Source organism: Lonchura striata, chromosome 22 (genome assembly GCF_050655825.1).
Source record: "Lonchura striata isolate lonStrDom1 chromosome 22, ASM5065582v1, whole genome shotgun sequence".
Classification (NCBI taxonomy): Eukaryota; Metazoa; Chordata; class Aves; order Passeriformes; family Estrildidae; genus Lonchura; species Lonchura striata.
In genome coordinates this window covers 4,361,117-4,388,759 of record NC_140724.1, presented here as the reverse complement: position 1 = coordinate 4,388,759, position 27,643 = coordinate 4,361,117, and the positions used below count along the sequence as shown (strand labels likewise).

Here is a 27,643-nt window from a genome sequence, read left to right as displayed (position 1 = left end):
TTTCAGAGCTTTTACAACTTCTGAACTTTTATGCACCTGCAAGATTGTCCCCCTTAAGGATGAGTCAAACGCTTTTCCTGCTCAAACTGCCGGATCTTCAGAGCTGTAAATGGGTCCACAACAAACAGAATAATTTCCTTTTACACAGAGCCTACCTACACTACAGCTGCTGGGTTTTTCCTTAATTTAGAACTACTTTGAAAAGGAAAATTTCACATTGAAAATTTTCCCTTAAGAAAACAGGTAAAGAAAAAAAAAAAGCTTCTTCACATGCAAACAATGCAATTTTTCTAATATTTCCTAGGTATCAGACAGGTTTTCCTACAAGGAATAAGGAGCTGACTTCATAGAAAAGACAAAATTACAACAGTTACCTAGTATTAAAATATGCTGATGGATTTAGTCATCCTGCTTTAAAATTTAAGCAGTCTTTGCCTCCTGCAATTCAAAAGGTTTTTATTAGCCAATACAAGGGGCCGAGTAAATTCCCCCCAAAAGCTGATTTAAACTGGATCTTTATTGCCAGTGATTTCTTAGTTTATTCCATAACCAGCTTCTTTTTTACAAAAGAAAAACTCCTTCCCACTTCAATCAGTAATTTCCTTCCAAGACTGTTTTATCACCCCCATGCAGTCAACACTCAGACCATGCACAACTGCAACTGAAGTCAGGTTGCACTAAGGAGGCAACAGCATCACTGATAAAATTAAACTTGCTGGTGGCATTTTGCATTGAGAGAAGCCCTTGCAACATAGAGACAGTTGTAAACTCCATCCAGCAACTCTGACGTGTCTTGCAGGCCAAGAGGCAGGGGAATGGGAGAGAGGGAAAGAATGTGGATAGCCAAACACCTCAACAGAGTTCCAACACAATACTGAATTCCAGAGTTAGCAAAAAACCTGGATATGGAAGGAAAGGGTGAAGTCAGGGTCATGCTTAAAATGGTCTCAAGTCAAATGTACTAAATGAGACAGTAACACCTTCACACGTGGGGAACAGGCTGCACTCCCCAGGCTCAGTAAGTGCTGGCTGAAGGTGTGGTCAGGCGTTTCCCAATGTAGATGCTGAAATAAAAAGCACAGGGATATTGAATTGCACAGGAATGCTCCCTGCTTTCCCACTGTCCCCCTCTCTCAAATCTGAGCTCTATCCACAGACTTCTCTTCTATACCCCATCCACACAGCTGCTCTAATCCCTCTCTCAAATCTGAGATCTATCCACAGACTTCTCTTCTATAAAACTGCTTACAGTGAGGTTTTGTGTGAGTCTGGAAGGATCAATGCTCTCAGTACTCACCCAAAGTGGGTTTTCCTCCAGTCCCAGGCTCATCTGAAAACCCCAATCCAAAAGTTTTTGTGTTTTGAGTACCTGACACAGCAACACTCCCAGACAATTCAAGACAAAATCAAGTGCTGCCTACAGGGAGGGGGATGAGATTTAAAACTCTGAGCATTGAGGATCTATGCAAACACAGATCACAAGCAAGATCTAAATAATTGCAAAAGTGCACAATTTTGCTGTAGTACAAATATCTCACAGTACATCCTCACATATTCCATGCTAATTTACTTGACAGTTTACAAGAATTTAAAGAGACACTTGAACTACACCCACAAAACCAAACACAAAACTAAATAAAACCATGTTTTGAGCCCATGCCTTTGCCTCATCCCAGAAATTAAGGTGGATAAACAGAACATAAGGATTTAGACAAAGTGAGAGATTATATTGATTCCATAAGCAATGAAAACACTGCTGAGCAGAGACACAGATGATCCAATTTTTTATCTCTCTTTCTCTAAGTACACAAACCTTGACTTTCAATGCAGCATTAAACTAGAGATTACAGAGTTTGTGCCACACACACCACTTCAGCATCATTATTTGTACAGTGTAGTTTCATACTGGTAAGTAAAAGTTGTTTTTCATCTATTCTAATTTTCCCCCTTATAACCTGAAGTATTTAAACAGAAGGCACATAATCAAATTGCACATGGTACAATTGCAAAGGTTATTTGCAAACTCATCCATGCATATTCAATATAACTTGATTTATTCTGGAAATGAAGCACATTATAGGCTGCAAAGTTCTAACTGTTGCAAAGTTTTCCTGCTTTTGTAAAACTACATCAAGTTTGAGTGAAATCATTACTCTAGAAAAGGTCCTTTTCAGCAGGACCTGACATTCAAGTGGAAAGGCAAAAGCTGAAGTGAGAATTAGGTTCATACTTACCCTAGTCCCAGAGCCAAAACATGAGATATGAACAGAGATGGAATGAAAACCTTAAGAAATTCTGCAGAGAAAATGCCACCTTTTTTCATTGCTCCACTTTTTCTCATACTTAGAGACACTGAACGTTTCGGATGTCTGAAATGGAACTCCCTGGAAGAAGAGGGGGAGGGAGGAAAAATTCAACAAGACTTTTTTGTTTCATTCTCTTGTTTTTTTCTTTTTTTTTTTTTTTTTTTTTTTTTGCACACAATTGCACAGATCTCTGTAGGAACTTTTTTTTTTTTTTAAAGTACAAAAACCGAAACCCGAGATCCCTTACACAGAGTAAGGAATCAAAGATAATAGAGGAGGGATTGTGGAGAGACCACTTACACAGACAGTATAGACACAAAGGGAGCAGGAGCTGCAGAGAGAGGTAGGTCCAAGAGAGGGAATTTCAGGATGTGATTTGTTAGCAAGAGGCCTCATTTTTTGTTCCAAACACAGATACAGAAGTCTGCCAGATTTAGACAGCATCCTCTATTTTAACAAAAATGCTTTGTATTCAAGGATCTCAAGGTTTCCCCTTCCGTGGATGAACATTACATATTTTACATAGAAAGAAAAAAAGGGACAGAGGATTTAGGAGACTTGCTCAACACTCTTCCATTCAATAAGCCAAGACTAAATCCCATGAATCCCAGCTCCAAGTACCCAGCTCTCCCACTAATTATAATTTTGTCAAGAAACCTTGCAATCAGCTTGCTTTGGCTTTGTATTACCTCCAGGTCATTCTGTTGCTATTTTGATTTTCATACTTCATTGTTTTGACCATTTTAGCCTCCCCACAGAGCAATCAATCTCTTCCTAAGATGAACTTACTTTGATTGTGAGACTGTGACGATCCTTTCCTTCATCTATTCATTAAAGCATATTAATATTCATTAAAAACGCAGAGTTGAACTCACTTGGGAGGAATGTTTTCAGGCCTACTTGACCAGTCTGACACCCAGTCTGCAGTTTTCTTCATCACCTCCAATTCTTTCTCTCCTTCTACTGCTTCTTCTTCGGACTGAAACACACGGGGGACAAGCCTTGTAACACTCAATTAGCTCCTCCTCAGGGTGTTAAATTGAGAGTGACAACAGCAGTGACATGATAAGCACCAAGTGGTGGCACCTGATAAACGTGTGAGTGTTCTTGGACTGCTGATTGTTTCAAAGAGATTTGATTTGCCAGTGGAAATCAGGAAACCACAAATTCTATTTCTATATCCAGGATTTCCACATTATTGCAAGCTGTTTGTTTTTTTTTTTTTAACTAACAAAAACAAATTATTATATTAATCCTAAATGTAATAAACCAGAACTGTGCAAAAAATATTTACAAATTGGAAAAAAATTAGGTTGATAGTATTCCATTTAAAGTCCACAGAACATGACTAAGAGCATGGGAAGTCAAATAAGAAGGTTTCAAAACCAGTATTTTGACTTTTTAAGCGTGTTATTAGTCATTTAAAATTTACATAACTTGCAACTAGTAGCTTCTACTGAGTGAATCCCAGATGCAAGAGGGAAAAGCAAGTACTATAACTATACATAAAGATTTAACTTGATATCAATAGATGCAAATATTACCATATAAGAAAAGAAATAACTTAGGAAGAGTAGAGAATATTAAAACAATCTCCTGAGTGACTCTTATTAAAATAAGCCCCTTAGAACATTAAGTGAGAACCACAGCAAACCCAGAGGTAATCAAACGGCACAGCCACAAGTGAGATGCAGAGCTCACTAACACCTTCATTCAAACCCTTTTGGCTCTCAGGGCAGAACTGCAACACTCCCAGGTTTTTGACAAAATTAAATGCAAGCTTTCATTCTTTCAAGAATGCTTTTTATTTATACTGCTGAAGACAGCAAATTTTATGAGATTATGAAAGTAAGAGCTCCTCTCAGTTTGTGTTACGGAGATTACTCACTGTCATGTGAGTGTCTGAACAGCAATCACTGAATATCCTGAAATCCTGTGCAGAAATGTGAACATTTCAAACCCAGCTTTGACACTCAGTGCCAGCAGGGTTACACAGTAACATGACTGCCAGGAAAGAAGCATTTCTCAGCTGTACAGATGGAGACTCATTTTTCCCTCACTCCAACACTATTAATGTCTAGGTCAAATTTCAATTAATACAGAATGTAAGTCTTTTGACACCACAAAAAGCATGTTCTACCCCTCAAGCTTAGATCAAATATCCACAACTTACAAATGTATATTTTAAAAGTTAAGGAAGAAAATACCTGAGAAGTACTGTCTTTACTTGTGTGCATTTCCACATCAAAAGTTATCTGTCCATCATCTTGAGGTGACGGGCTAAAGAAAAATTGATTTCATAATGTCATTTTGTCATCTAAAGAATCATCAGTGTAGGTAAATCTCAGCTGAATCATTTCCTCTTTTGGACATTATTCAGCTGAGTTACAGACTGCACCACCCTCCAGATCCCAAATACCAGCATTAGAAAGTCTTCCCAAACCCAACCCACCCCCTCCAATTTTTTGAAATTTATAATCCTACCTTTCTCGACAGAGTTCACAGTTGCTCCCTAAAGTAAAAAGAAAGCACTGCCCAAAAGTTCAGCTGCTACAGAAAATACGCAACTCCCTTTGCTCTTGTAGGGTCCACCAGTACTGTGCATTCCATGTGGGTTTGTATCATTACAAGTGGAAGCATCACACAGTTACCACGAGCCAGCAGCTATTCCAAATACTGGAGCACAACAGATTTTTCCCTGACAAAAAGCTTTGCCCATCCACAGGACAAAAAGGGCAATAAATTGCAGGCAGAGTAGCCAACACTCCTTTACCTGTCACAGTGGGAACTACCTCTTGAACTGCTCTGTCCTGACTCGTGCTGTGCATCCAGGAGGATTTTTTCCATGTCCCCATTGTGGATGGAGGAGGAGGAGGGGACGTGCTCCAGGCCCCCGTTCTTGCCGTTGCTGTTGTCGTTGCCGTTGCCGTTCATCTGCAGCTCCACCCAGGAACCTGTAGGATTCCACACGTCAGCGCGTGGCCACCCCAGCACTGAACACACCTTCAGTTTATCGAGGGCAGCCAGAGGGAAACAGCAGCATGCTGGCCTCAGATAACACACGCTGACCTGAGCAAGCTCATAAACACAGCACAGAGACAACGGCGCAGGGCTCGTCTCCTTCCAGCAACACAAACGCCCCCAAAAGCTGCCTTAATCCTCCCGAACTCTGCTGCTGCTCAATGTCTCCTTTCTCCCCAGCTATTAATGCTTTAATCAGCCCCATCTCTCTGCAGTTTGGAGCTTCAATTAACTATGGATCACTCCATTACACCTCACCCTGTTCTACATTCCTTTCTCAAACAGAATTTTCATCCCTATGCCCCTACTACAAAATCAACACCCGAGATCCCTTACACAGAGTAAGGAATCAAAGATAGTAAGAGGAGGGATTGTGGAGAGACCACTTACACAGACATTATAGACACAAAGGGAGCAGGAGCTGCAGAGAGAGGTAGGTCCCAGAGAGGGAATGTCAGGATGTGATTACTACAAAACTCCCCTCTGTACAGCTTTATATTCTCCTTTTCTTTACTTCCAAAGGCCTTGGATCAATACCTGATATTTCTATACATCAGGTAGGCTGCCATTCTCAGGTCCCATTCAGCTTGCTTTGCCTTGGCACAGGCATCTCCCATAAAGCTCTGATTCACTGGTTTTCTCCACTTTTTGGTAGTTTTACCTATGGGACATCTGTATGTGCACTGAGATTCAACAAAGAGCAAGAGTGTACCATGGATGACAAGAGCAGCTGCTAAGAAGTTCAAACACTGTGTAGATAAACAGAGGATTTTTATTTTAAAATGTATTTCCCTTATACTTTATGTGCAGATTAACTAAATATGGGAGTGTACGTTCTGATACAATTTTAAGTGATATGTTTTAACTGGAAACAAACAGGTTTTAGAGATACGTATCACCACAACTCCTCTGTAGTTTACTTTAGTCCACCTGAAGGTAGGTGCTTTCAGGGTTCTTTTTCTATTTGGTTAACTATTTTTTACAGTTTGGACATCTTCCCCCAGATGTAAAAAATATCCAAGTAAGAAAAGCAAGCCTGAAGCTACAAATACAACATTTTGAGCATTATTTGTAGAAGTCCTACATTTTAACAATGATTTTTGATTTCTGAAATGCACCTGGGAGTGCCTGCACTAATTTTTTGTAGCATGGTTTTGTCTCTGGGAGCTCCATCAGTGACACAGGAAGGGATGTTTAATAATGAGCCTGTTTTCAACTTGCTTTGGTGAGGAATTCTCCTTTAGTACCAATTATTCACGATGCCATTACAGTGCTGTCTGTGGAAGCACCATGCTCTGGTGGTTCCCAGCCTAGTTTCCCCAGGCTGGATTCACAAACAGGGAATTTTGGGAGCACACAGGCAGCAGCTCAGCACTGCACATTAGGCTTTTCAGATAATCAGATGTTAACTGGGAAGAGGCAGCTTTGCTCAGTCAGCAGCAGACAGAGGCTGTGTTATTCCAGATTGGTGATGATTGCTGCTGTCTGAATTCCTAAATAAAATGGCCAAACTTTTAAGAGCTTCATCGGGAAGGTTGTTCTGCCTTGCAGCAGCAAGAGGCTACACCTGCAAAAAAGCAGGTGGCAAACACAGTTAGCAAGTGGTCAAAAGTTAAGTTAGGGAAAAAAGCTTTATATTCCCCAACAACCACTTTTGGCTATTGGAAAAATCAGGATCTGCAAAGCAATCTATGATCAAAAAAAAAAACAGCAGAGGGCAAAAGCGTGAGGGGATGTGTTCCTCTGGCACTAGAACACCCAGAGGATGGTGATCAGATCTCCTTACTCTGACACACAGCTCCACAAATAAAGTTTTTACTGATTTACCTCGGGCTGACAAATTCCGTATTTATCTAAAACACACTGTGGCCATAGTAGGAAGAAATCCCAAATTCTACTGTGAGTGAAGAGTTCATGGGAGCTGAGCAGTTGACATGAGGAGCAGCACGTTCCCAGCTGACCTCACCTGGAATGACTCAAAATACACTCAAGGAAGAATAATCTGCCATCAAGCTCCAGCACGCCACCCCCTCCCACGGGCACTCACAACTGCTTTGGGACAGGGAGCAGGGAACACCACCGGCTTCAAAGGCTCATGAGAGGGACATAAATCTCTGTTTCTTTAAAGAAATGGACAGGAATGTATTGGAGAATAAACTGCCCCAATAACAGAGAATGGGGTTTGCCCCAAGCTTTTTTGTACATTAATCACCTGCTTCAGAACTTTTAATTTCACCGTATTTCTACTTGATACTAAAATAGGAAATGTGGCAGAATGGAGTGGTAGAATTAAGAGCAATAGAATTAAGAAATGTGGCAGCATCTCCTCCCTTCACAAATCATGTAACACACACTCTTTGGAGGAAAAAAAAAACAAACTGTTCACATTAATGGTATTTTTCTCCAAAATTGAATGTTGGCTTTGCTCTATGGCTAATTATTCCACTATTAATTTATATACATTGACTTTAATTCTACATTTTTCCATAATTTGGTGGACTGTTTAAATAGCAGGAGTTAAACATGTTGGGGAAGACTGGTCTCATTTTATTTATTCCCCCTGATTTCAGCTTGGTGCATGAAGTGGAAATATCAAAGGTAATATATAAATTAAATACCTGTATACATTTTATAGACATAAAAATTCTCCAAGCTACTACCAACTCAGTAGCTTACAAGTAGTTTGAGACATGATCAACCTGAATAAAGGAATAAATATCATGTCTACAATGAAGTACAACTTTAACCAAAAAGGGGAAAAAAAAAAGGAAAGAAAAAGAAAGGCAACTAGACTCCCACAATGCTAATTATTAAGCGGATTTTCCATGACAGCGCTAGACGGGCTCTTGCCTAAGGTGGGATTTCTTTTAGTCAATATGTAACAGAGCTTTATAATAATTAAAATAGAGGAAGCATCTAGAATTCCCAAAGCAAGCAACTTGTGTTTTTTATCTCTATGAACCCAACAAAGCACAGGTTACCAGTTTTATTCTCAGCTCTTCTGCCCTCCAAGTGCTAAGTGATCTTTGAATAAAAGGCCCTAAACACACACAAATGAAACACAGAACACCATGAATAGGTGTCTCAGCTTATTGGCCTGAAAGGTTCACTGAAAAGCTGAGAGAATGGCAGAAATGCACCTCTCCCAGCAAAGCATTGTGCAAGGGCTGAACATCTGAAAGCAGCACTGCTAACTGGGTGCATTTGTTTTGTTGCTAGAGCACAGAGTGTCAAACATTTCCTCTCCTACCTTGTGCTCAGCTCCTCCAGCAATCACTGAGCTGGGTGAGCCTCTACCTGCTGCCCCAGCAGCAAGATCTCCACGGGCAGATCCATCCCTGGCTTACAGAGCTCTCAGCTCTTGTTGCTCCTATAATCCAGCAGACTAATGAGTCTCACAGAATTGCCACATCACCAGAAATTAAAAATGTAAAATATACAGGCATCAAATATGGTCATTTCTGAAGTAAGCATTGACTCAGGCACCTGGCACGTCGCAACTTGGACAGCCTAATAGTTATTTAAGTATAACAGGCCTGAATAATTTGCCAAGATTATTGACTCAGGTGACATTGTTTAAGGTGCCACGGTTATCACACGATGCAGTGTTACCACAACACAATAGCAGCATTATGAAATGGGCACAGTTTATTCTTTCTTTCATACGATTTCTATTGAGTTATGGAAAAGAAACCAACGAGTTTATTTTGCGGTCAGCTAAACTGCATCGTAAACCGCGGAGGTTACAGTTAATCATTAATGCAATTTATTCACCTTTTTTATCCTTAAAATTTAGACATGAAAAGACACAGCGAAGGAGCTGTTAAGGAAGGGAAAGCACTTGCCAAGTACCAGAGCCTACATGATGTGCCTTACTAGTGTTACCCCAGGAACAAAATGCAGCTGATGCAGCTGACAGAGATGCCGGATATAGAGGGAAATTAGCTCACGTCAGTGCTATTGACTCAGCCGCTGAATAAACTCATTCCCACAGCCACGCTCCTCCCCCTACCCCGTTGTATCCCCATCGTCGCCGCTCGGGTAAACTCCGCGTAACCACGCAACGAGCCCGGGCCGCTCCTCGGGGGATCGCCCTCAGCCCCCGGCGAGAGGAGACGGGGCGGGTCCCGCCGGGGGCAGCGCTCCCACCGCGCCCGGAGCATCCACGGCGGATCCCCTCGGCTCTCCCGGCCGCGCTCCCGCTGCCCGGGGCCGAGGGGCTGCCGGGTTGCTCGGTGCTGCTCGGACCTGCACAACAGCCCGGTGCCGGCCCGGTGCCGGCCCGGTGCCGGCCCGGTGCCGGCCCGGTGCCGGCCCGGTGCCGGCCCGCCCCTCACGACCCCCGCCGCTGCTCCTCTGCCCCCCGCGGCCGCCGCCGGGCCATTTATACCCGCTCGGCCCCGGCCATTGGCCCCCGGCGGCTCGCGCGGCGCGCCGTACGCCAATGGCGGCCCGAGCGGGTCGCGGCCCTCACGTCCCCTCCAGGGCCCCCCGCGGCCCCGCACTCACTGTTGAGGCCGGGCTCGCCGTGCGTCCCGTCCGCCGGCGGGTTGTTGTTGTTGTTGTGCTGCGGCTGCTCCTGAGGGCTGGACATGGCGGCGGCGCGGCTAAAGGAGGACTGAGGAGCCGCTGGGGCAAAAAAAAAAAAAAAACAAACAAAAAACAACAAACCCGGACTCCGTTCCGGGCCCGGCCGCCCCGCCCCGCCCCGCCGGGCTGCGCAGGCGCGGCGCGCGCCGCTCCCGCCCTCCGCCTCCATGGCGCGGGCCGGGGGCGCGCACGTCCCGCGCGTGCGCAGCGCGGGCGCTGAGGGGGCGGCGGCGGTGAGGGGAAAGCCCTGCCGGGCCCCAGCCCGAAACCAACGCGGATCGTGCCCTTATTAATTGTGAAAAGTGCGTGATTTGTGATTGGCTTTTGGCAAATGATACAATGAATGTTATATGCGTGATGTTAGAAAGTTAAGCTGTGTTGATTCTCTTAAGTACTGTGTTAAATACAGTTTTAGGTTACAACATAGAAACTCTGCGATGGGGGATTTGTTACAAGCTCAAGCAGGGAGATGAGATAATCAAGAAAGTCTTCGCACAGAGATGGCAGTGAAGGGGCACATAAAAAGTTACGGCCTCCTCATCAGAAAAGACAAACATTCTTCCACCTTCTCTCCGTCTTTTTGGAACCAGCAAGATTAAGGAGAAGAAGTTGACAAAACCCAGAAAAGTTCTTAATTTGCAAGGAATTTATATATTCATGAGATATATGAATATGCAACAGGCTGTTGCTTTTAAGGTTATTCCTTTGTTCACAAGGGATGCTTTTCGTGACTCAGTGTCTGAGAGCATCCATGAAACGAACAGGGTTTATTAATGCCTTTATTCATGTTCAGCTCTTTATTAAAAAGATCAGCTCGGCCCCGCTGTTGTGGCTTTTTGCAGGTAGCCGAAGGGGAGAAGGTGGCCGGGTCTGTCCCTGGAGTCTCCGTGGCACACTGGAGGTGCAGAGGTGTGCAGTTCCCTCTCCTTCCCTCCTGGAAACACCAGGAAAATCTGCCTCGCTGTTCCTGCTTCCCACAGCCCGGTCCAGTCTGTCTACAGGTGGAGGGGCTGCAGAAACATTTGAGATTGAAATCAGAACAAGGAGCTACTTGTGATTTTGAATAAAAAACCCGGCCCAGGTAAGCCAATCCTACTCTGCAACCCTCAAATCACAGGCTAACATGAGCATTTGTCACCCTCATTCAGGAAGCATTTGCCACAACACTTGTGGCATTAATATTTATCAGTCAAGTGGGACTATTAAAATTTTTGAGTCAGAAATAAATTGATCAAGATTATAGAGTGAGTCAATGCAGAGCCAGAAATAGCATTCACAAGGCCTGACTTTCAGCCCTGTGCTCGAACCACTACACAGGTTCCTTGAGGCACTTGAATGATGAAATTAATGTTTGTAATTTGAATACTTGGATGGAAAATGCCGTGACAATGGCAGTGTTGGATGGACACAAAACCACATATTAATAGAAGAGAAACAATGGCCACAGATTCCTGGGAAAAGCTTTTTGTACTGGAGTGCAATACAGAGGTTTTTCTTCCAGGAGAAAAAAAATTTTAAAAAGCCTTTAAGTCAATTGAAATCAAACAATTAAGAAGACCTGTGCCAAGATAATCCCACTGTTTTATCTCATGGTTGCAAGGTGTTCTAAATGTTTGAAACAAGTAAAGAAGGAAAGCTCTGTCTGCCCCTGGATCCCTGGAGGTGTCCAAGGCCACACTGGACAGGGCTTGGAGCAACCTGGGACAGTGAAAGGTGTTCCTGCCCATGGCAGGGGGTGGCACTGGGTGGGATTTAAGGTCCTTTCCAACTCAAAACATGCACGATTCTCAAGTCTAAAATATGCCATGATTACTTTTATTTTCTTTGTTTAGTGTTTCTGTTCCCCAAAGCAGAAGAAGCGCCCTTTCCTGAGCTGGACACATCCTCCCAGCACAAGGGCTCTTCGCCCTGCACACCTCGGCTGAACTCTTGGCACGGCAATAATCCACCCTGAAAACGCTTTTATAGTGTTTCATATTTAGCGACAACTGATCGCTGTTGATTCCGGAGGTTCCTTTGAGGGACAGTGACCACACCTCGCTGTGACCCGAAGCCTCAACCTCTTTACAGCGACGTTTGCCTCCTAGTGGAGAGCCCCGGCTCACAAAGGCGTTATTTCAACCAGCCAGGACTGTTTTCCTGTTCGCAAAGGTTGAGACTGTTAAAATTGGAGGGTAAAATTCACTGTGTAGAGAAATTGAATTCACAGTTTTTATTCTCTCAGCTGTAAAACAAACACTGGTTTTATTCCACCGCTTATCTTTACAAGCCCAAACCAAGTTAAGTAAGATGTTTGCTGCAGGCAAACTGCTCCAGACACCAACAATCATTACACAGCAGCCTCACTCCCAAGAAACCTCGATCCAAGACACTTGTCCTTCCCTTTACAACAGCCAATTCCACGGGAAGGGCAAAAGGAGGCACGTTTTATTTAATAAAAGGAGTGTTTGATAGGAGCCAGGATGTTTTACACCTCTACAGCCCCGAGAGGAAGAGCAGAAGAGCAGCACACAGGAAATCGCTTCCCAGCTCTGCTGTGCCTTAAGAGGATGACAATAAAAATTTCTATCAAAATATTGGTATTCCATCATCCATAGGAGGGGAAATCCCACAGGTTTCTGCTTGTCAGCACTACCTGAGCTTTTTCAAATCGGGCTGATACTAAAAGGATCTGTAGTTAAGCAATAAACGATCCTGTCCTCCCTGAACAGAGCAGGTGCTGCTGCATATCCAGCGTGTTTCCCAGCAGGGAAGTGACAAAGCACTTGAGGCACAGGCCTCTCCTGCCCTGGGCATTGTGTCAGCTGGATAAACACCTCACTCTGAGCAGTAAATAAATAAATATAAATACCTCACTCTAAGCAGTAAATAAATAAACACTCACTCTGAGCAGTAAATAAATAAACACCGCACTCTGAGCAGTAACTGGTGGCACGAGTGGTTGTCACACCGTGGATACAAACCACCTAAGAGGTGGTTGGTGGCATTTCAGTCCCATCAGATCAAGACTGCAGGTAGGAGAATCCCTTCCCCGTGTTTAGTGTGGCATTCAGGGACTGGGAACTGCAGATTTGCACTGGTTTTACTGGGCACTGCAGCTGAAGGCAGTGACTGGCACCATCCCACCTGGGACAGGAACAGGGACACAGTTCCCCAGGCACAGGGAAGAGACCACTCATTCAAAAACTGCAAATGCAGAAAAGGGGAGGGGCAGGAAAGAGCATAAAAAGCATCCTGACAAAGTGTATTCTCTGTGTACTTTTATTAATAAAATATATGATTTACAGCATGTATCAGTGGACAGTGTGCTTAGAGAATTCTCTAATGGACAGTGTGACAGCACAAGCAGGAGGTGGGTTTGGTGAGGACAAGTTAGCAGATGTCATCCTCAGGTGACATCTCGAGGATCACCATCACCAGCAAAGCCAAACCCTTTGCCAAGGCGAGCTCTAAGCCATCCCAGCAGGCCCAGCTGTGGTCCAGCAGGAAGCTGTGCTGGAGTATTGCTCCAGGTGACTGCAGCCAGCCACTCTGTGCCACCTCCACATGCTCAGCTCTGCGTGGGGCTGTGCTTCAGTGCAGCTCTGGGGCTCTGCGTGGCATCCTCAGTACTCTGGCCCTCATCTTCCCAATCCAGCATCAATAAACCTACACCTTCACCAAACATGATTTTATCAGCTCCACAGCAAAAGCATCTCATCACCTCAGTGCCCTCATGGCAAGATAAAGCCTCGGCCCTGGAAACAGCTGCAATGTGATTAACGTTACTCAACGAGTTGTTTCTCGAACTGTTGGAAAGTCTGGTTGCTGGAGTAAAATTAGTCACATGCTACTAAGTAGGAGCAGGGCCCACTCGTTTATTCACCCACTGGAAAGCAGCTGCTGTCCCTGGGGCAGTTAATTTGTTTTACAAGGCTAACAGGTGAAAAAAAAAAGGTAAAATCCTTACAAAGGCTCATGGTCACACATGCATGGTACAAGACAAATATTGTATTTAAGAGAACTGGATTAATAAATATTAGAATTTCTACATTTTCACACCACTGCAGAAGGACTTAAACTGAAGAGTGATTGCAACAGTAGTCTTATTAATAACCTCTAACTCAGCCAAAATTTTACAGCAGAAACAGTATCTCAGTTAATCAAATCATAATGTCATTTTAATAACTACCTCTAAGCCACAGAAATAATTAAATACAGGTAACTCAAAAGCAAAAATTCTCCCAGTCAAGGTAATTTTATCATGAATTCAAACTTCACTGAACATTTCCATGAAGGAGGAGCAAAACCTAAATGCACATTTAGCAAAAATACTGGAAATAAAAACTCATGAGCCTTATAAAGCATCAATATCTAGTTCATCTTTGGATAAGCCTTATGTGCTGAGGAGCTGAAATCTCTCACATCACTATGAACACTTATTTCATGCAGCTTCTGTACTCCACGTATTTGGTTCCTTGCACCACTGAACATTTCTATTAAGTGCAGGAACTTTGTAAAGCCAAAAGCCAGAAGAAAACATTTGCATGGTTAAAACTACATTTCCAGTTAGCAATAAATACAGAAAATAGAGCAGCAGAATGCAGTGCAGGCATTAGCTATGGAACCATGGTGCTGGCTGGTACTACGGAACACCACACAGGAGCTCAGACAACTTCTCACAAAGCCACAGGGGACCTGGTGCTCTAAACAAGGCATTAAAGGTATTTTATCCTAAAACAAGGCATTGAAGAAACCAGGATGAAACTAAACATTAAGACATCAGTCTGAAAAAATGGAATTTAAAACCTGAAGATTCTATTCAAGGACACAGGAAGTGACTGCTCAGATCAAAACCTGACAGCAGCTGTGGTGCCAAGATGGAAGAGGTCATACGCTGGCTGGTGCCCAGGTTACTCAGGAGGAATACAGGTACCTGTGAAATCCCTCCCTCTCTTCATTCCCATGAAAAATAATTAATACTGGTTAAAATAATTACAAAAAACATAATTTTATTTTCATGCATCTAAGGTAAAACACAGAGTATTTGTATAAAGAGGTAGATTAAAAAAAAAAAAAAAGAAAACAGATTCTCCATTCTTTGTCACTTTTATTCAGTAGTTTGTTTTTTTTCCTTATTTTCTCTTTTTTGGTGCCAGACATGGCAAGGAGTGATTACAGTCAACTGTTTATTAAAACATTTGTTGCAACACAGACCCCCTTTACCACTGACCCCAAACGGACCCATTTTATGTGCTTTATTTTATTCTTTTTTTCCATACACCACCACCGAGGCGAGGTGGAGGGGGGATGAAGGGAGAAGGGGGAGTCCAGGAGGCCAGAAGGAGGAATGCTACAAGCCACAGCAAGAATGAGCTGTATTTAATAAAAAAAGGGGACCACGAATGATACAGTAATGAGGTTACACAATTAAATCCCATAGCATGATTGAAGGCTTTCCCTGTGTCTGACGTCATCACAATGGAAGGCATAAAAAGTGGAGTAAACCGATGTTGAGACAGTCCAGTCTAGTCCATTAGGCAAGATGGTGCAAGTAGTCATTTAAATTAAAAAGTGCCCTATCCTCACCTAAATGGCTAGCAGATACGGAGACAACAGAGCCACAGAGCCTTCTCCATGGAGCTATAAAAGTGTGTTGTCATATGGCACATTTTTAAACACTGGAAAGGGGTGCCATAATGGACCTCTCACTTGCTTTTGTTACAGGTACAAATGCTAGATTCAACTATTTCAACTATGCAGGAAGTGACTCTTCAGTTAGGAATGCCAACCCTAATTCATCTTGTCTTGAAATATATACAAGTTGTTTGTGGTAGCTACAGCAATGATGTTCTCCTTGGGGTGCCAGGCTGTATGCAGGATCTTCTTGTTGAAGTCTAAGCTGTCGACACTGATCTCGTCCTTCTTCCTCTTGCCGCTGGCGCAGACCTTGCGCGGCTTCAGCACCGTGCGGGGCTTGTTGTTCTCCCGGGACGCCTCCAAGGTGATGTCTCGCTTGGTGTTTCTGTCAAACATCCTGAAGAAGTTGTTGTAAGACCCTGTCATGACAATGCTGCACAAAGGGGGAAGGAAGAAAGATGTCGTTTAGGAATTCCTTCTCCTTTTAGCAAGCCGAAGGGTCTCAACTGAGATCATGCCTAGTGGAAAGGAGGTGGCCTCACCACACCTGCTACAGCTAAAGGGAAGCAGGTACTGAAATGTTTTATAAATTTAAAACCTCCCAAAAATACCCTTTTTCCTTCCCAGGGCCCTTTGAGGTATTTTGTTACCAAAGCACCTTCAATGTCATTATTTAATTTGCTTTTTACACACACAGAGAGGAGAGATCCAACAAACCCCAAACACATTGCATTTTTAGTGATACACAAGTTGTGCAAATTTAGGTACTAAGCAGCACAATCTAGTTTGTGAAAATCCCTTAGAGTTCCTGATTCTGTAAGAAAAATACACTTACAAGTTTCCTTGTCCTTCCTTTGCCTCAAAAAGTATTTGAGCAGATAGATGCCAGATCCAGCATCAATAAAAGAAAAAAAGAAAAAGCAAAACGTCTGACAGTACTGACAGGGAACCAATGAGCTGCTTTAAATAGTGCAAATAAGCAGCAAGAGCTGTCCTAAGTGGTCACTACCGTGTAAAAAGGAACATTCCTTAAAGGTTTTCCCACAGGTTCCCCTGGAGGTCTGGTGCAGATTCTTACAGTTAATAATGCACATTATAGTCTACTGAAGTACTACAGCGTTGTCCAAAACCAGGTATTTGAGGTCCACGCACATTTGAAGAATAACCTGGACAGATTTGAAGTGCATAGGGATAAGAATTCCACTTGCCTGTCTGATCCATTCCAACAGCATTCAAACTTGTCAAAAATGCAATCGTTCTCATACAGTGAGCAGAGTTTACTTCTGAGGTATTCATGCACCTGGAAAAGAGAGATCAGAAAAACTGAGTGAGCACTAGACTCATACACCTGTGAAACAGCCTTCCAGACTGTTCCAAAAGCAAGGAGCCTGAGACTGCTCACAAGAGTTCTTTCTTATAAAGGAAACAGCAATTTTCAGTGGCAACTAAAAACATTTTATGAAAAGGAAATGTTTCACCTCCTGTTTTCTTCAGGATATAACACAGAACATAAAGACAACCGAAGAGTTGTCATGGTTCTCAAGGCTGGAGATCGCCTCTCCACCTCCCAAATTCCCACTGGGTAAGAGGGAGGCTTTTTCAGCCCCAAACACGGGTTTGGTTTCTGCCACCACCCTGCAAATACCACAGCCTTTCAGAAGGAGTGTGGAATCCCCAAACCTCAAGGATGCTCTGCCTGAATCTACAGACAAAACTGTAACTGCCACATCAAGACTATCAGTAAGACTCAGCCTCTGTCCAGGTTTTTTGATTTCCAACCCACATGATTTTCACCCAGTACCTGGTATGTTTCCACAGGTCTATTTTCCATATTTAAATCCCAGATCTTCACTGACAGATAATCTCTAGTCATCATATATCGACCACTGTGGCTAAATTTGACATCAGATATGGAAGAGATTATTTCAGAGAAAAATGATCTGTTGCTAGGATCTTCTGGTTCTTCAAACACTGCCAGAAAAAAAGACAGGCATTTCAAAAGGTCAGTTTGTGTCTCTTTGATACAACATACACACAAATTACTTTAACATTGTCTCAGTAAGCTTTCTACCTTGTGTTACTCTGTGTTATATAAAATAACTTTTAAGGAGAAACACCTGTAATACAGTTGCCATACTCTCTTATTGTTGTAGCAAGACAAGGTCAGCTTCTTAATAAATGAATTATATGGTAATATGTGAAGTCTTGATTCACGCATGCCAGATTTCCAGCACCAAGTACAGACCAAATGGCCTTTAACCTCCTGAAATCTGCAAAAAGCCATTCCTGGTGTCCAAACAGAATCTGCTACTCATTCACTGTTTTTACTCCAGAAAAACGTTAGTTTAAGATTTATTTCGATTTTAGACTTTAGATCTGTTCAATGTACTACAGGAATCCTACACAAATGCACAAAGACAATTCAGTGTTTGATATACTCTAACAGCAAATGTGCTCAGGCACAGGGAGACACTGACTGCAGCACTCACACTTTGAATGTCTGTCACAGAGGGCTGATGCCCTCATGTCACACAGGCGAATTGTGCCTTTACTGCTGCTGTAGACAAACGTGCTGCAGCTGTTGGGGTGGAACTCTGCAGCTGTGATCACCTCTGTCAGCTCCTCCATGTTGGCAGGCTTGATATCTACAATATCTGCAGCAGCTCGTTAAGGAATTGCCTCCAGCAAAATGGGTTTTTCTCATGGTATTTTTCGGTTTTAGATGCTTTCAGAAATGCTACTTCAGACTTGTGGGACCCAGGTACAACCAGGTAAGAGTCAAAATCAAGCCACACAATTTGTCTACAAAGCAAGGTGGTAACATCACATTCTGAATCAGTTTCCAGGTCATTCTTACAGCAGCAAAAACCTGCTTCAGTTTTGCTCTACTCCTGTAGTAATCAATTTTATACTACAAATTATCTCCTAAGTATTTAATATAGAACTTTATTTTGCTTAAATTATACTTATACTGCTACATTACAAAATGCTATTTTGTATTAAAAATGTGACACAGGTGTGGCTGCTCCATCTCTGGAAGTATCCCAAGGCCAGGTTGGAGCAACCTGGTACTGCCCACCTGGGTGAGCTTTAATGTCCCCTCCAAACCAAACCACTTCTTCTCCAGAAGAAAAAGCCCTTACAATTACTAGAGAGAAGTAACCAGGATTAATGGAGATTAATTCTCTGTACATATACTGAACACTTCCCATGAAAGGAAATAAAACCCAACAGTTTTCCTGCTCCCATCCCACAGAACAATGGCAAAAGGATACTAAAACTTCTGTCTGTGATTTCTAGGTGCCACAGGTTGATCCGCAGGTCGTCTGCAGACAGATAAGTTTCATAGTCACTATTGATGGAGATGGAATTGATGTGATACGTGTGGGCATTGGCAAATATCCTTCGTGGGCTGGCTTCCACCATGAGGTCCATAGGCCTAAACACTGGCACCTGCAACACACAGAGCAGGGCAAGAGTGAGATCCAAACCTGCCACAGACATCAGCACTGCTCAGCACAGTTCTCCAACATCCTGAGCTGGATGAAATACCTTAAAAAGTCAGTATTTCTGCCAAGTGACATCACAGGAAAGATTTAGTTAATGATCTGATAGGGTGGCTCCTCCTGAAGCCATGGGCTGGGAGAGGAGGAATTTGCTGATTGTGAGCTACTCACCCGTAGTGTTGTAACTGTAGTAGGATCCCTATACCGTCCATCCTCCTCCTTTAAATTATAACCCTCAGGTCTTTTGTCCCTTTCACTGATTTTCCATAACTTTATTGTTTTATCTGCAATGAAACAGCCACAGTTTAAAATGAGAGCTATGGAGAGACACCAGTCATCACTGCTGATGCCTTCAAACAAGACAAGGCCACCCACGTGCACCAAAAGAGACAAAAATGCTGCTTGAGGAAAACAAGACAAGATAAAAAGCATTAAAAAACCTCCTCCACAGTTTGTTCTTTTTTTAAGAGTTAGAGCAAGTTTAGTCAGGACAGGGATTGCTATGAATGATTAATGTAAGCTCCGACACAGGGACTCAAATCCACATGAAGGTCTCGCATAGGCTGTAAAGCAGCTAAATCCCAAATACCCCCTCCCTGTGCTGGGGACACCTGTGCCCAGAGAAGCCAGAACCACATCCCCAGATCCTTGCAGTTAAACCCTGCTTGATTCCAGCCTTTTGGAGAGGATTAGACCAAATCCTAATAGCAAACCTAAACAATAGCATGCTGTGGTGCAAAATACTCACCATTTGTAGACAATAAAAACTGAGCAGCATTTTTCTGGGGTAACCACCTAATTTTGTTGATCTTCTCTTCAATTTCTAAACTTTTCAAGTAGTCAAACTCTGGTTCATGGCTTTGAAAGGTACTGTAAACATTGTATTCTCCCCTACTGTGAGACTGGGTTTTGTTCTAAAAAGAGAATTAAATTATCAAGACATGTATACAATGTACATTGGGGTACAATCTGCTTGATTTTCATGATCCTGTCAACCAAATGAGATGAGCATCATCTCTGTTGCAAGAAATTTAATAAAGTTTCTACTATTTTGGCTAAGAAAACATCAGAGAAGAGACAGTTTATGCAGCAGCTTAAGCTTCTAGAAACTCCTCACAGAATGTGAATAACATCTTCAACAAGTTTTCACATTAATGCTGAGCAGCTGAACAAATTAGTATTTTACCTAAATATTTTATTAAAAAAAAAACAAACACAAAAACAAACTACAACTTCTTACATCCTTAATTTTTCCACCTCAGCTGTTTAAAGGGAATACTCCTTCCCTTGCAACACAGACACACAAATGGCAAATCTACTCTCTGAGTACATTCAGCTTTCCAGGCACACTATGGAAATCCCACATGGCACCTCTAAGTTTATACCAGCACCTCCACTATTCTGGTTTATCATCTCCAAAGTCCCCTGAGAGCTTCTGAACTGCTTAAGCAGCTTTTTCTTCCTCATTCTAGCAGGGCAAAAAGCTCATCACCTCTGCTCTGGCATTAGAGTCACCCCTGCAGTTACCTGGCCAGATGGAATTGTTTGCAAAAATGAAAAAATTACACAATTCCTCTTTCCAAAAGCTGTGTCTTAGGCACCAAAATATTGCACTGCATGGGCTGAACCTTGAATTTCATCCACTGGGTGAAGAAAATTGGATCAATTTCTAGTGTAGTACTCCCCATGTCCACCTGTAGTGGTTTCAAGCTGAATTTTGTGATTCTTCCAGTCCCACCCACTGCAGAGACTGCACCATCAGATGCCTTTGCTGTGATATGTTCCTGGCTGGGGACTTTGCTCCTTCCTTCTCTGGTGTCTCATGTCCCTGGGCTCATTTAATCCCTCAGTACCTCACCAAAACACATCTGATACAACCCTTGCTGACCCACATTTGTCACATTCCTTGCATCATTTTCTCGTGCTTCATACCCTGAGAGCTAGCAGCAATTCCTACACTTTAAAGTAAGCTGGGGGTGGGGAAGGGTTAAGGTGGAAAAATGCTTAGAAATCACATTTGGCACCAGAATTCTGTACCACACCTGTCCCTTACAGTGCTTTTCCCAGCCTGGAGAATGGAAGGGACTTTGTTCTAAACCTCAGTCAGAACTAACAAGTGAAGCTGGGTCACTGCATGTAACAACTTGGAAAGGAAATCTACTGTGCTGTAGGAAATGCCTTAGGAAATCCAGGGAACTGGGAACTTTCCTTCAACTCCAGACTTAACATAATGACTGAGGCTTAAATATTCTATGTGTGTATTCCAATAAAACTTTACAGGACCAGAATAATACCTAAACCCAGTAATATGTGAACTCCATCCTTGGGATAAAATCAAAATTTAAACTCTCAGTCTCAGGGTGCTCAAAGGAAAAAAAAAAATAAATTCCAAACAAGTGTTGGCCCAAGCGGCTGATGTTAAATTCCAATTTAGGTAATTGCACAGTGCCTACGCAAATTCCTCCTGAGTTTCTGTGAGCTGCAGTATTCACTTCCTGCCTGGCACTGAGCTGATGTCACTGGCTGCCACATTCCAGCCCGGAGGTGGCAGCAGTTTGGCAGTGGGTGCAGCCACACAGGTTTGCACAGATCTTCACACAGCCCTTGTGAGGGTTTCTCTTCCTGCAGGCGTGGTCTGCAAAGCTCTCCAGTGCAGTGTGGCAGAAAGAGGCACAGAATTCCAAATGAAGCACTTATATTTTATACACTTTCACATATAAAACCTGCTCTAGACAGTTTGTTGGAACAACCAATTACCAGTGCATCAGGGAAGTAAGTCCCTAAAATCAAATCATTCCCTAAACACAGGAAAGCTAAAAAATGCCAAAAACAATTCTGTGGAATTTCATTTGACAACCCAGGTGCTCTTCCTACTCCTGGATCCCAGCTGCTAAGGATGTGAGCTTAGATTATGCTCCAAAACCCAAAGAGTAATTTAAATACAGCTCACCTGAGAGCAGGCAAGGAACTGCTGCAACTCTAAGCTACACAAGAAGATCCTTAAATGCATCAAGCTACAACTCATGAATTAGAAGTAATAAAGAAATAAAAGGAAAACAATAAAAAGCCACAAAATACCCCAAGAGCTGGTGCCACGCAGCCCCACTAGATGTCCCCACTGACCCAGAGACGGTGCCTTGCCCACAGATCAGCCCCTGCTCTGGGAACCTGAAATCCCAGGCTTCGGGACTTTTAAAATGGAAATTGAAGGAAAAACGAAACAAAAATGAACATCTCAAGGCAGTGAGGTGACATCTCTCTGGAATACATTCTAAGCACAGCAGCTTCCAGCTACAGTCTCAGTCTCAGTTAAAATCAGGCACTGCAGCTCACCTGCCCACTGACATGGAGGTAAAGCCTAAAAGCCAAAAAACACTGAGAAATTGAGAAAAGATACCTCTGCTATGGGGATTCAGTGGTTTTACTTGACTGATACCAGAGTGGAAAAGGACATCTGAGGTCGCAGTCACACACTTACTTAAGGGCAACTTTTAATATCCCCAGCTACAGCAAAATCCGAAGTCATCGTCACAGCCAGGAAGAGTCATTGTGCAAGAACCAACTTCAGCTCCCTCAAGGGTCTTTGTGTCCTGCCCCTTTTTGGTTTTCACTTTCAACATTCTTTAGACCACAACCAAAGTGTGTTTAAAATAACTTCTATCAAAATGTTCTCATTAAATTTCAGTATTGTGATCACTTATCACATAGGCATGCACTTCTTGTAAAGGGTTTTATAATAACATCCTCCTTGTCTTAAAAAAGGGAATAGAAAGAACATGTAATACAGTGTAATTAGACAGCACTCACCTCCTGCTCCTGTTGAAAGATGACAACTCTCCCCCCCTTGTCTCCTGTTGCTAACAACTCTCCAGAATGGTTAAATTCTACTGTAGAAATTATATCCGCTGCAGAACAACAAAAATAAATCCCACAGATTAATCATTCTTCTAAATACCAAGTGGCCAAGAAAGGCACAATTTAAAAAAAAACCCAAACCATTAAAAAACATACTTTAGTTGAAGGACATCCATAAAATGAAAGTAGAAGTTTCTTCCAAAAAATTACAGTAGTTTTTTAAACTGTACATTTGAGAAGCGTTTATAGATCACCATGCCAGAGCTACAAGCACGGTGTTGTGCATTACTTTGTTTTTAAAGGTTTAATATCCTCAGCTTCTTAGAACTGATTTTTCTATGCTGGCTCTACTTTAGATAATACAGACTGCACCTTCCTAGAGCAACTATGTACTTTTATTTTTTCAATTTTTCCTAATGCATGATTTAGATACAGTCATTATCTACATGACCTCAAAGCACCTTTTTTTTTTTAAGGTCTCAGTACACAATTGATGACTTAAAGGCAAAAGACATCATGGGAGAAAAGTTCAGATATCTGTGTCTAAGGAATAAACAGCTGCAGAAAACCAGGAACAAACCTCAATAGTCTCCAGAAAACATCAGCAGTTTTTCTGGATGAAGAAGGTTTGCATTACCACAAGTGTTTTTATAGGGAGCACTAAAATTAAATTGTGAATATACACTGACAAGAATAGTAATCCATAGTATCAAACTGAGCTGTTCATACATCAAAAAGGACAAATTACAACTGAAGCTCAAGCCCACCCATTCACATTTCCAAAGGTACAAATGTTCCTTGGACTCCCAAATAGTTGAATCAGAAGCCAAACCATTTTTGAAACACCAAATTGCAACACAACTCTATAAATCTGATTTTCTGCTGGAGAAACTACTTGAGAGTTTTACATGCACAAGTCTTGAGGACATTTCATGCCAGTCAGCTGTAGATAAACAGAATTTTCTGTGGGATGTTTTCTTTTTTCTCCATTGTATTCATAACATTTTAGACTCAAACAAGATCAATACCTGCTTGACTGAGAGCCAAACACCAGCTCCACAGAGTTTTGTATTCTTCAGCACAAACTGCCCTGGAGATTCCCCCACCAACCTTCCTGCCACTGCTTATACAGGCTGGAAAGTCTCCAAACGGAGTTAAGGACAGAAATACAACCTCAGCCTGTACCTCACTGAACCAGGATCCAGATCACACACACACAAAATTTACTAACATAACTCAGCAGTGAGAAGTACACAGAATAATTACTACTGAGAAAAACAAAGGCTTAACACTACAAGCTCTGACAGTCTTGAAACTGATGACAATACAGTGAATTATTAAAAAATCCACTGTGTCCAGGTATGTGGAAAGAGAAGAGCAGAGAAAAAATTGCCTTAGAAGTCTCATATATCTATCTAAGAATAGATGGATAAATTAATCAAAGTACTTATTTGGTGAAAGTCACTGGAAAGTTTAGAACAAGCAGCAACAGCAGCCAGTAAAACCTTTATTTAAGGACAAAAATCTCTATTTTCCTAGGTAAGATGATGCTGTATATTGTATGTAATATTCAAATCTTGTACAACAGAAAGACAACCACTTTCATGGAGATCCCAGACATTCTTGTCTTTTTTTTTTTTTTTTTTTTTTTTTTTTTTTTTTTTTCAGGAGAATCCAAGCTTTCCCCCAGTGATTTCCAAGCTGATAAGGATCCTGCTTCATCACAGACTCAAGTGCACAAACAAACTTTCAGCACCCATATCCCACACGTCCAAGGAGTCCAGCAGGTTCAGGCAGTGGTGACAAGGTACTGAAAACTCACCAGTGCCTGACAGACACTATGCAGATCATTCTAAGTATTGGATCAGTTTTAAATTAAAACCAAATACATTCCTTAGCAGCAATTGCAATTGAAAAAATATTAATTCATTTTAAAACTCAAGATACATCAATAAATCCAATGTGCCTTCCACAATGTAATCTTGGACTGTTCCCTCTCCAAAGGCAAAAAAAAGGTGCTAAAAATGTGACAGAAAGAAGTGATTTCTGCTTAAGTAATCCCAACCCAGGGCCAAGATACAGATTGTACAAATAAATCTGTACTAGAAAGCAAAAAAAGAGTTGTACATTCAAACCCAGTAACGCCCTGTTTGGAATTCCACATTCCCATACCTTCCTCAAAGGAAGAGGCAGACATCAGGGCACTGCTGCTGACCTGGGCAGATTTAAAGGTGTTGGAGAAATGCCAGGGGGAGCTTTTTAACCTCCCCAGTGCCTGGATTCACTTGTGGATTCTCATCTGTGTTAACATCCTCGTTGCCCAAAACATGTACCCATCTTCTCCTTTTTTCCAATGGTAACTGTAATTCCTTGATGATTTTAGCCCTCCAGCATCACAAGAGAGTATCCCCAGCCTGTGCTGTTTTCCCTCCTCTCCCTAGGTGGGAGCCTGCACACACAGAGCTGCTCCTGCTGCCACACACTGGGAAACCATCCCAGTGCCAGGGGCACTGGAAGGGATATTTAAGGGCGAAGCAGGTGTGCAGTGCCCTACTGCCACCACGCTGATGGCTGCTGGAAATAGAATGCATTTCAGTGCCCTTTTCTTCCAGCACAATGTCAGAGATAAATAACCACTGACCCTTTTATCTGATACCCAAAGCCCTCCTAGGCCACAGCGTTATCTGCTGGCCACCGTAAGCTGAAGAGCAGTTCTGTCTCCTGCTCCCCTCAAGCATCTCGGCACAGCTCTGACACCAAGGTGCAGCGTGACGTTGCCAGTGCTGAGGTTTAAAACACTGCATGGCAGCATCAATCACAAGAGATGAAGACATGATTGTGACAAAGACAAAAATCAGGACAGCAAGGTACACCCGCATTCCTGCAGGGCACCTGCAATACCAGAACCAAGTGAACCGGCTTTCTCCTTCCTGCATAACTTGGGACAAAGAATTCAGAGGTTAGTACATCATTTACAAGTATTTCTCTGCACAGATCTATACATTTGTCCTTTAGTTCCATTTAATATCCCTTCACAAACACTTATTGTTGTAGAAATACTTCTGAGACCGCTAAATGCTTTCAAATAATGTTTTTTAGTGACCTGACAGCAAAGAGGTGGTGGGGTGGGAATCACCTGCATGACCTGAAATCTATTTATGAATGAAAATGTTCTGCAGCAGGTTGAGCAAAACACTATGGAAACACAGTGCTGCTGCACAGTTGTGTCTCCACCTCGGAGATACAAAACTCTATAGTCAAATTAAACCACTGATCACAAAAATCTCAAACTAAAGAGAGGTTTATGTCCCTGATCCACCAGCACATGGAGACAGGGCAGTGTCTGCTTCCCCCAGAGCCATCCAAAGCTTCCTACAGCTCTTCCAGATCCAGCAGCTACAATCTGGCAAAGCTTTCCTCTCCTTCTGCACATCATCTTTATTTTCACAACCTCCTCTAAGTTTTTTAAGCTTCAATGAAACACCTTCACTTTTCAAGTGCTCCCACAAAAATCAAAACCACCAGCAAGATCTGGACACTTGACTGGATTCAAACAGGACTAAATTCTTCCATGGCAGACATGGAGACAGAAACCAGAGGAGCCAATAAAAAAAAAAAAATCATAATATGGTGTTTGTCTTTGACAGGGAATAGAAAAAGAATCCAACACATCTCAAAGCTTCAGGTAAGGCTCTAAGGCCACTGGGCCAGTGCACTGGAAAGAGAACCAGCTCAAATTAAAAAAGAAGAAGAAAGGAATCCAACAGATTTCCAATGCCTTTTCCCCTGTTAAAATCAGTGTTTGGAACAAAATACTAAAACACACTTTCACACTCTGGGGGCCCTCCACATGTTGCAGTGAATGCAGAACATGTGCACTGTCACCATCAAGTTTTCTGAAACTTTAAAGAAAGGATTGTGATGAAGTTTTACCACTGTCCAAATGTCTATGGAAAAAGGGAATAAATCAGCTTCATCAATCCAAACCAGCAAAATAAAACTGTAATTCGATGACTTCATTCCAGAAGGCCCATGACAAACCTGAAAAGCAATTTTGTATTAACTTTGTTTCCAATAATATAATAAAGGGGATTTTATTGGTAGAGAAGAGGCTATCTATTTTAATGTTCCATGAACTTTATATAAACTCTGCTTAGAAAACACGCTTGGTAGGCAAAACATGTCACCTACTCTGCAGCAGCGAGTCAATCATGGCAGGAACAAAGAGAGTCTTTATTTCACCAGACCCAAAAGGTTTCTGTGCAAGTTTTTGGAATCACATTGATCTGCTGCCTAAGCAGAGAGCAAGTAAATCAGAGTGTTTTCACAAGTGGAGCAATCTCTTGATGTTCCCAAGGACGGAACAAAGAATTGTAACATTTAAAAAGCATTTTAAAATTATTTAGAAAGTATTGTTTATATATTTTCCCAGTGGCTCAAAACACCATTTCTGTAATTTTCCAAAGGAACAACTCAAAATCGTCTTGTCCATAAAGCAGAGCAGATTATTTACGGGTTTGCAATTCTGTCCTGGGGAGTGAAAACCAAATTTGCTGACCTAAATCCTCAGTTTATCAGCCTGGAAAAGCTATTTTCATCCAACTAAACATCAATCAATCAGTCCAAGAATACTTCAGAAACTGTCTCAAACTAAAAACATGAAGAAACCAACTTTTAGGATTAATATTAAAATCTATGGAAGCTCAAACAGCCTCAAACTGAGGAAGCAACAGAGGAATGGATAAA

General features: G+C 42.3%; 2 protein-coding genes and 1 long non-coding RNA gene across 6 annotated transcripts in view; 1 reads left to right on the top strand and 2 right to left on the bottom strand.

The window, feature by feature from the left end:
- Positions 1-439: 439 nt before the first annotated feature.
- On the bottom strand, positions 440-10,055 carry BNIP3L (BCL2 interacting protein 3 like). 2 transcript variants are annotated; one of them, XM_021546275.3, is made up of 6 exons: positions 9,837-10,055; positions 5,080-5,260; positions 4,514-4,586; positions 3,182-3,285; positions 2,235-2,384; positions 440-1,064 (listed from the first exon to the last, which is right to left on the bottom strand). In XM_021546275.3, the coding sequence occupies exons 1-6, from the start codon at positions 9,919-9,921 to the stop codon at positions 1,016-1,018; spliced, it is 642 nt and encodes a 213-aa protein (XP_021401950.3). In that variant the 5' UTR covers positions 9,922-10,055; the 3' UTR covers positions 440-1,015. The 2 variants fall into 2 exon arrangements, with proteins under 2 accessions (XP_021401950.3, XP_085415366.1); XM_085559240.1 differs by lacking the exon at positions 440-1,064 and adding an exon at positions 1,272-1,417.
- Positions 10,056-10,094: 39 nt separating this feature from the next.
- Positions 10,095-12,487, top strand: LOC146765606 (uncharacterized). Its single transcript, XR_014949855.1, has 3 exons — positions 10,095-10,219; positions 10,760-10,998; positions 11,750-12,487. It is a non-coding gene; the product is annotated as an uncharacterized LOC146765606 (long non-coding RNA).
- A 2,499-nt stretch (positions 12,488-14,986) lies between these two features.
- Positions 14,987-27,643, bottom strand: part of PPP2R2A (protein phosphatase 2 regulatory subunit Balpha) — a 33,914-nt gene continuing 21,257 nt past the window's right edge. For all 3 annotated transcript variants that reach the window (XM_077789237.2, XM_085559238.1, XM_021546274.4), the window contains 8 exons: positions 22,850-22,947; positions 19,791-19,956; positions 19,214-19,326; positions 18,812-18,989; positions 18,026-18,190; positions 17,338-17,507; positions 16,745-16,836; positions 14,987-15,969 (listed from right to left, as the gene is read on the bottom strand). In XM_077789237.2, the coding sequence (XP_077645363.1) occupies positions 15,690-15,969; positions 16,745-16,836; positions 17,338-17,507; positions 18,026-18,190; positions 18,812-18,989; positions 19,214-19,326; positions 19,791-19,956; positions 22,850-22,947 (1,262 nt within the window). In that variant the 3' untranslated portion in view covers positions 14,987-15,689. The remainder of the gene's footprint in view (positions 15,970-16,744; positions 16,837-17,337; positions 17,508-18,025; positions 18,191-18,811; positions 18,990-19,213; positions 19,327-19,790; positions 19,957-22,849; positions 22,948-27,643) is intronic.

What these genes read in the sequence shown, in the direction of transcription:
- BNIP3L (XM_021546275.3), bottom strand. Translation starts at nt 9,921, where the DNA reads ATGTCCAGCCCTCAGGAGCAGCCGCAGCACAACAACAACAACAACCCG. An exon ending in CGGCGAGCCCGGCCTCAACA is followed by an intron (nt 5,261 to 9,836) that starts GTGAGTGCGGGG and finishes GGAATCCTACAG; the next exon opens with GTTCCTGGGTGGAGCTGCAG. An exon ending in GTAAAGACAGTACTTCTCAG is followed by an intron (nt 3,286 to 4,513) that starts GTATTTTCTTCC and finishes CGTGTGTTTCAG; the next exon opens with TCCGAAGAAGAAGCAGTAGA.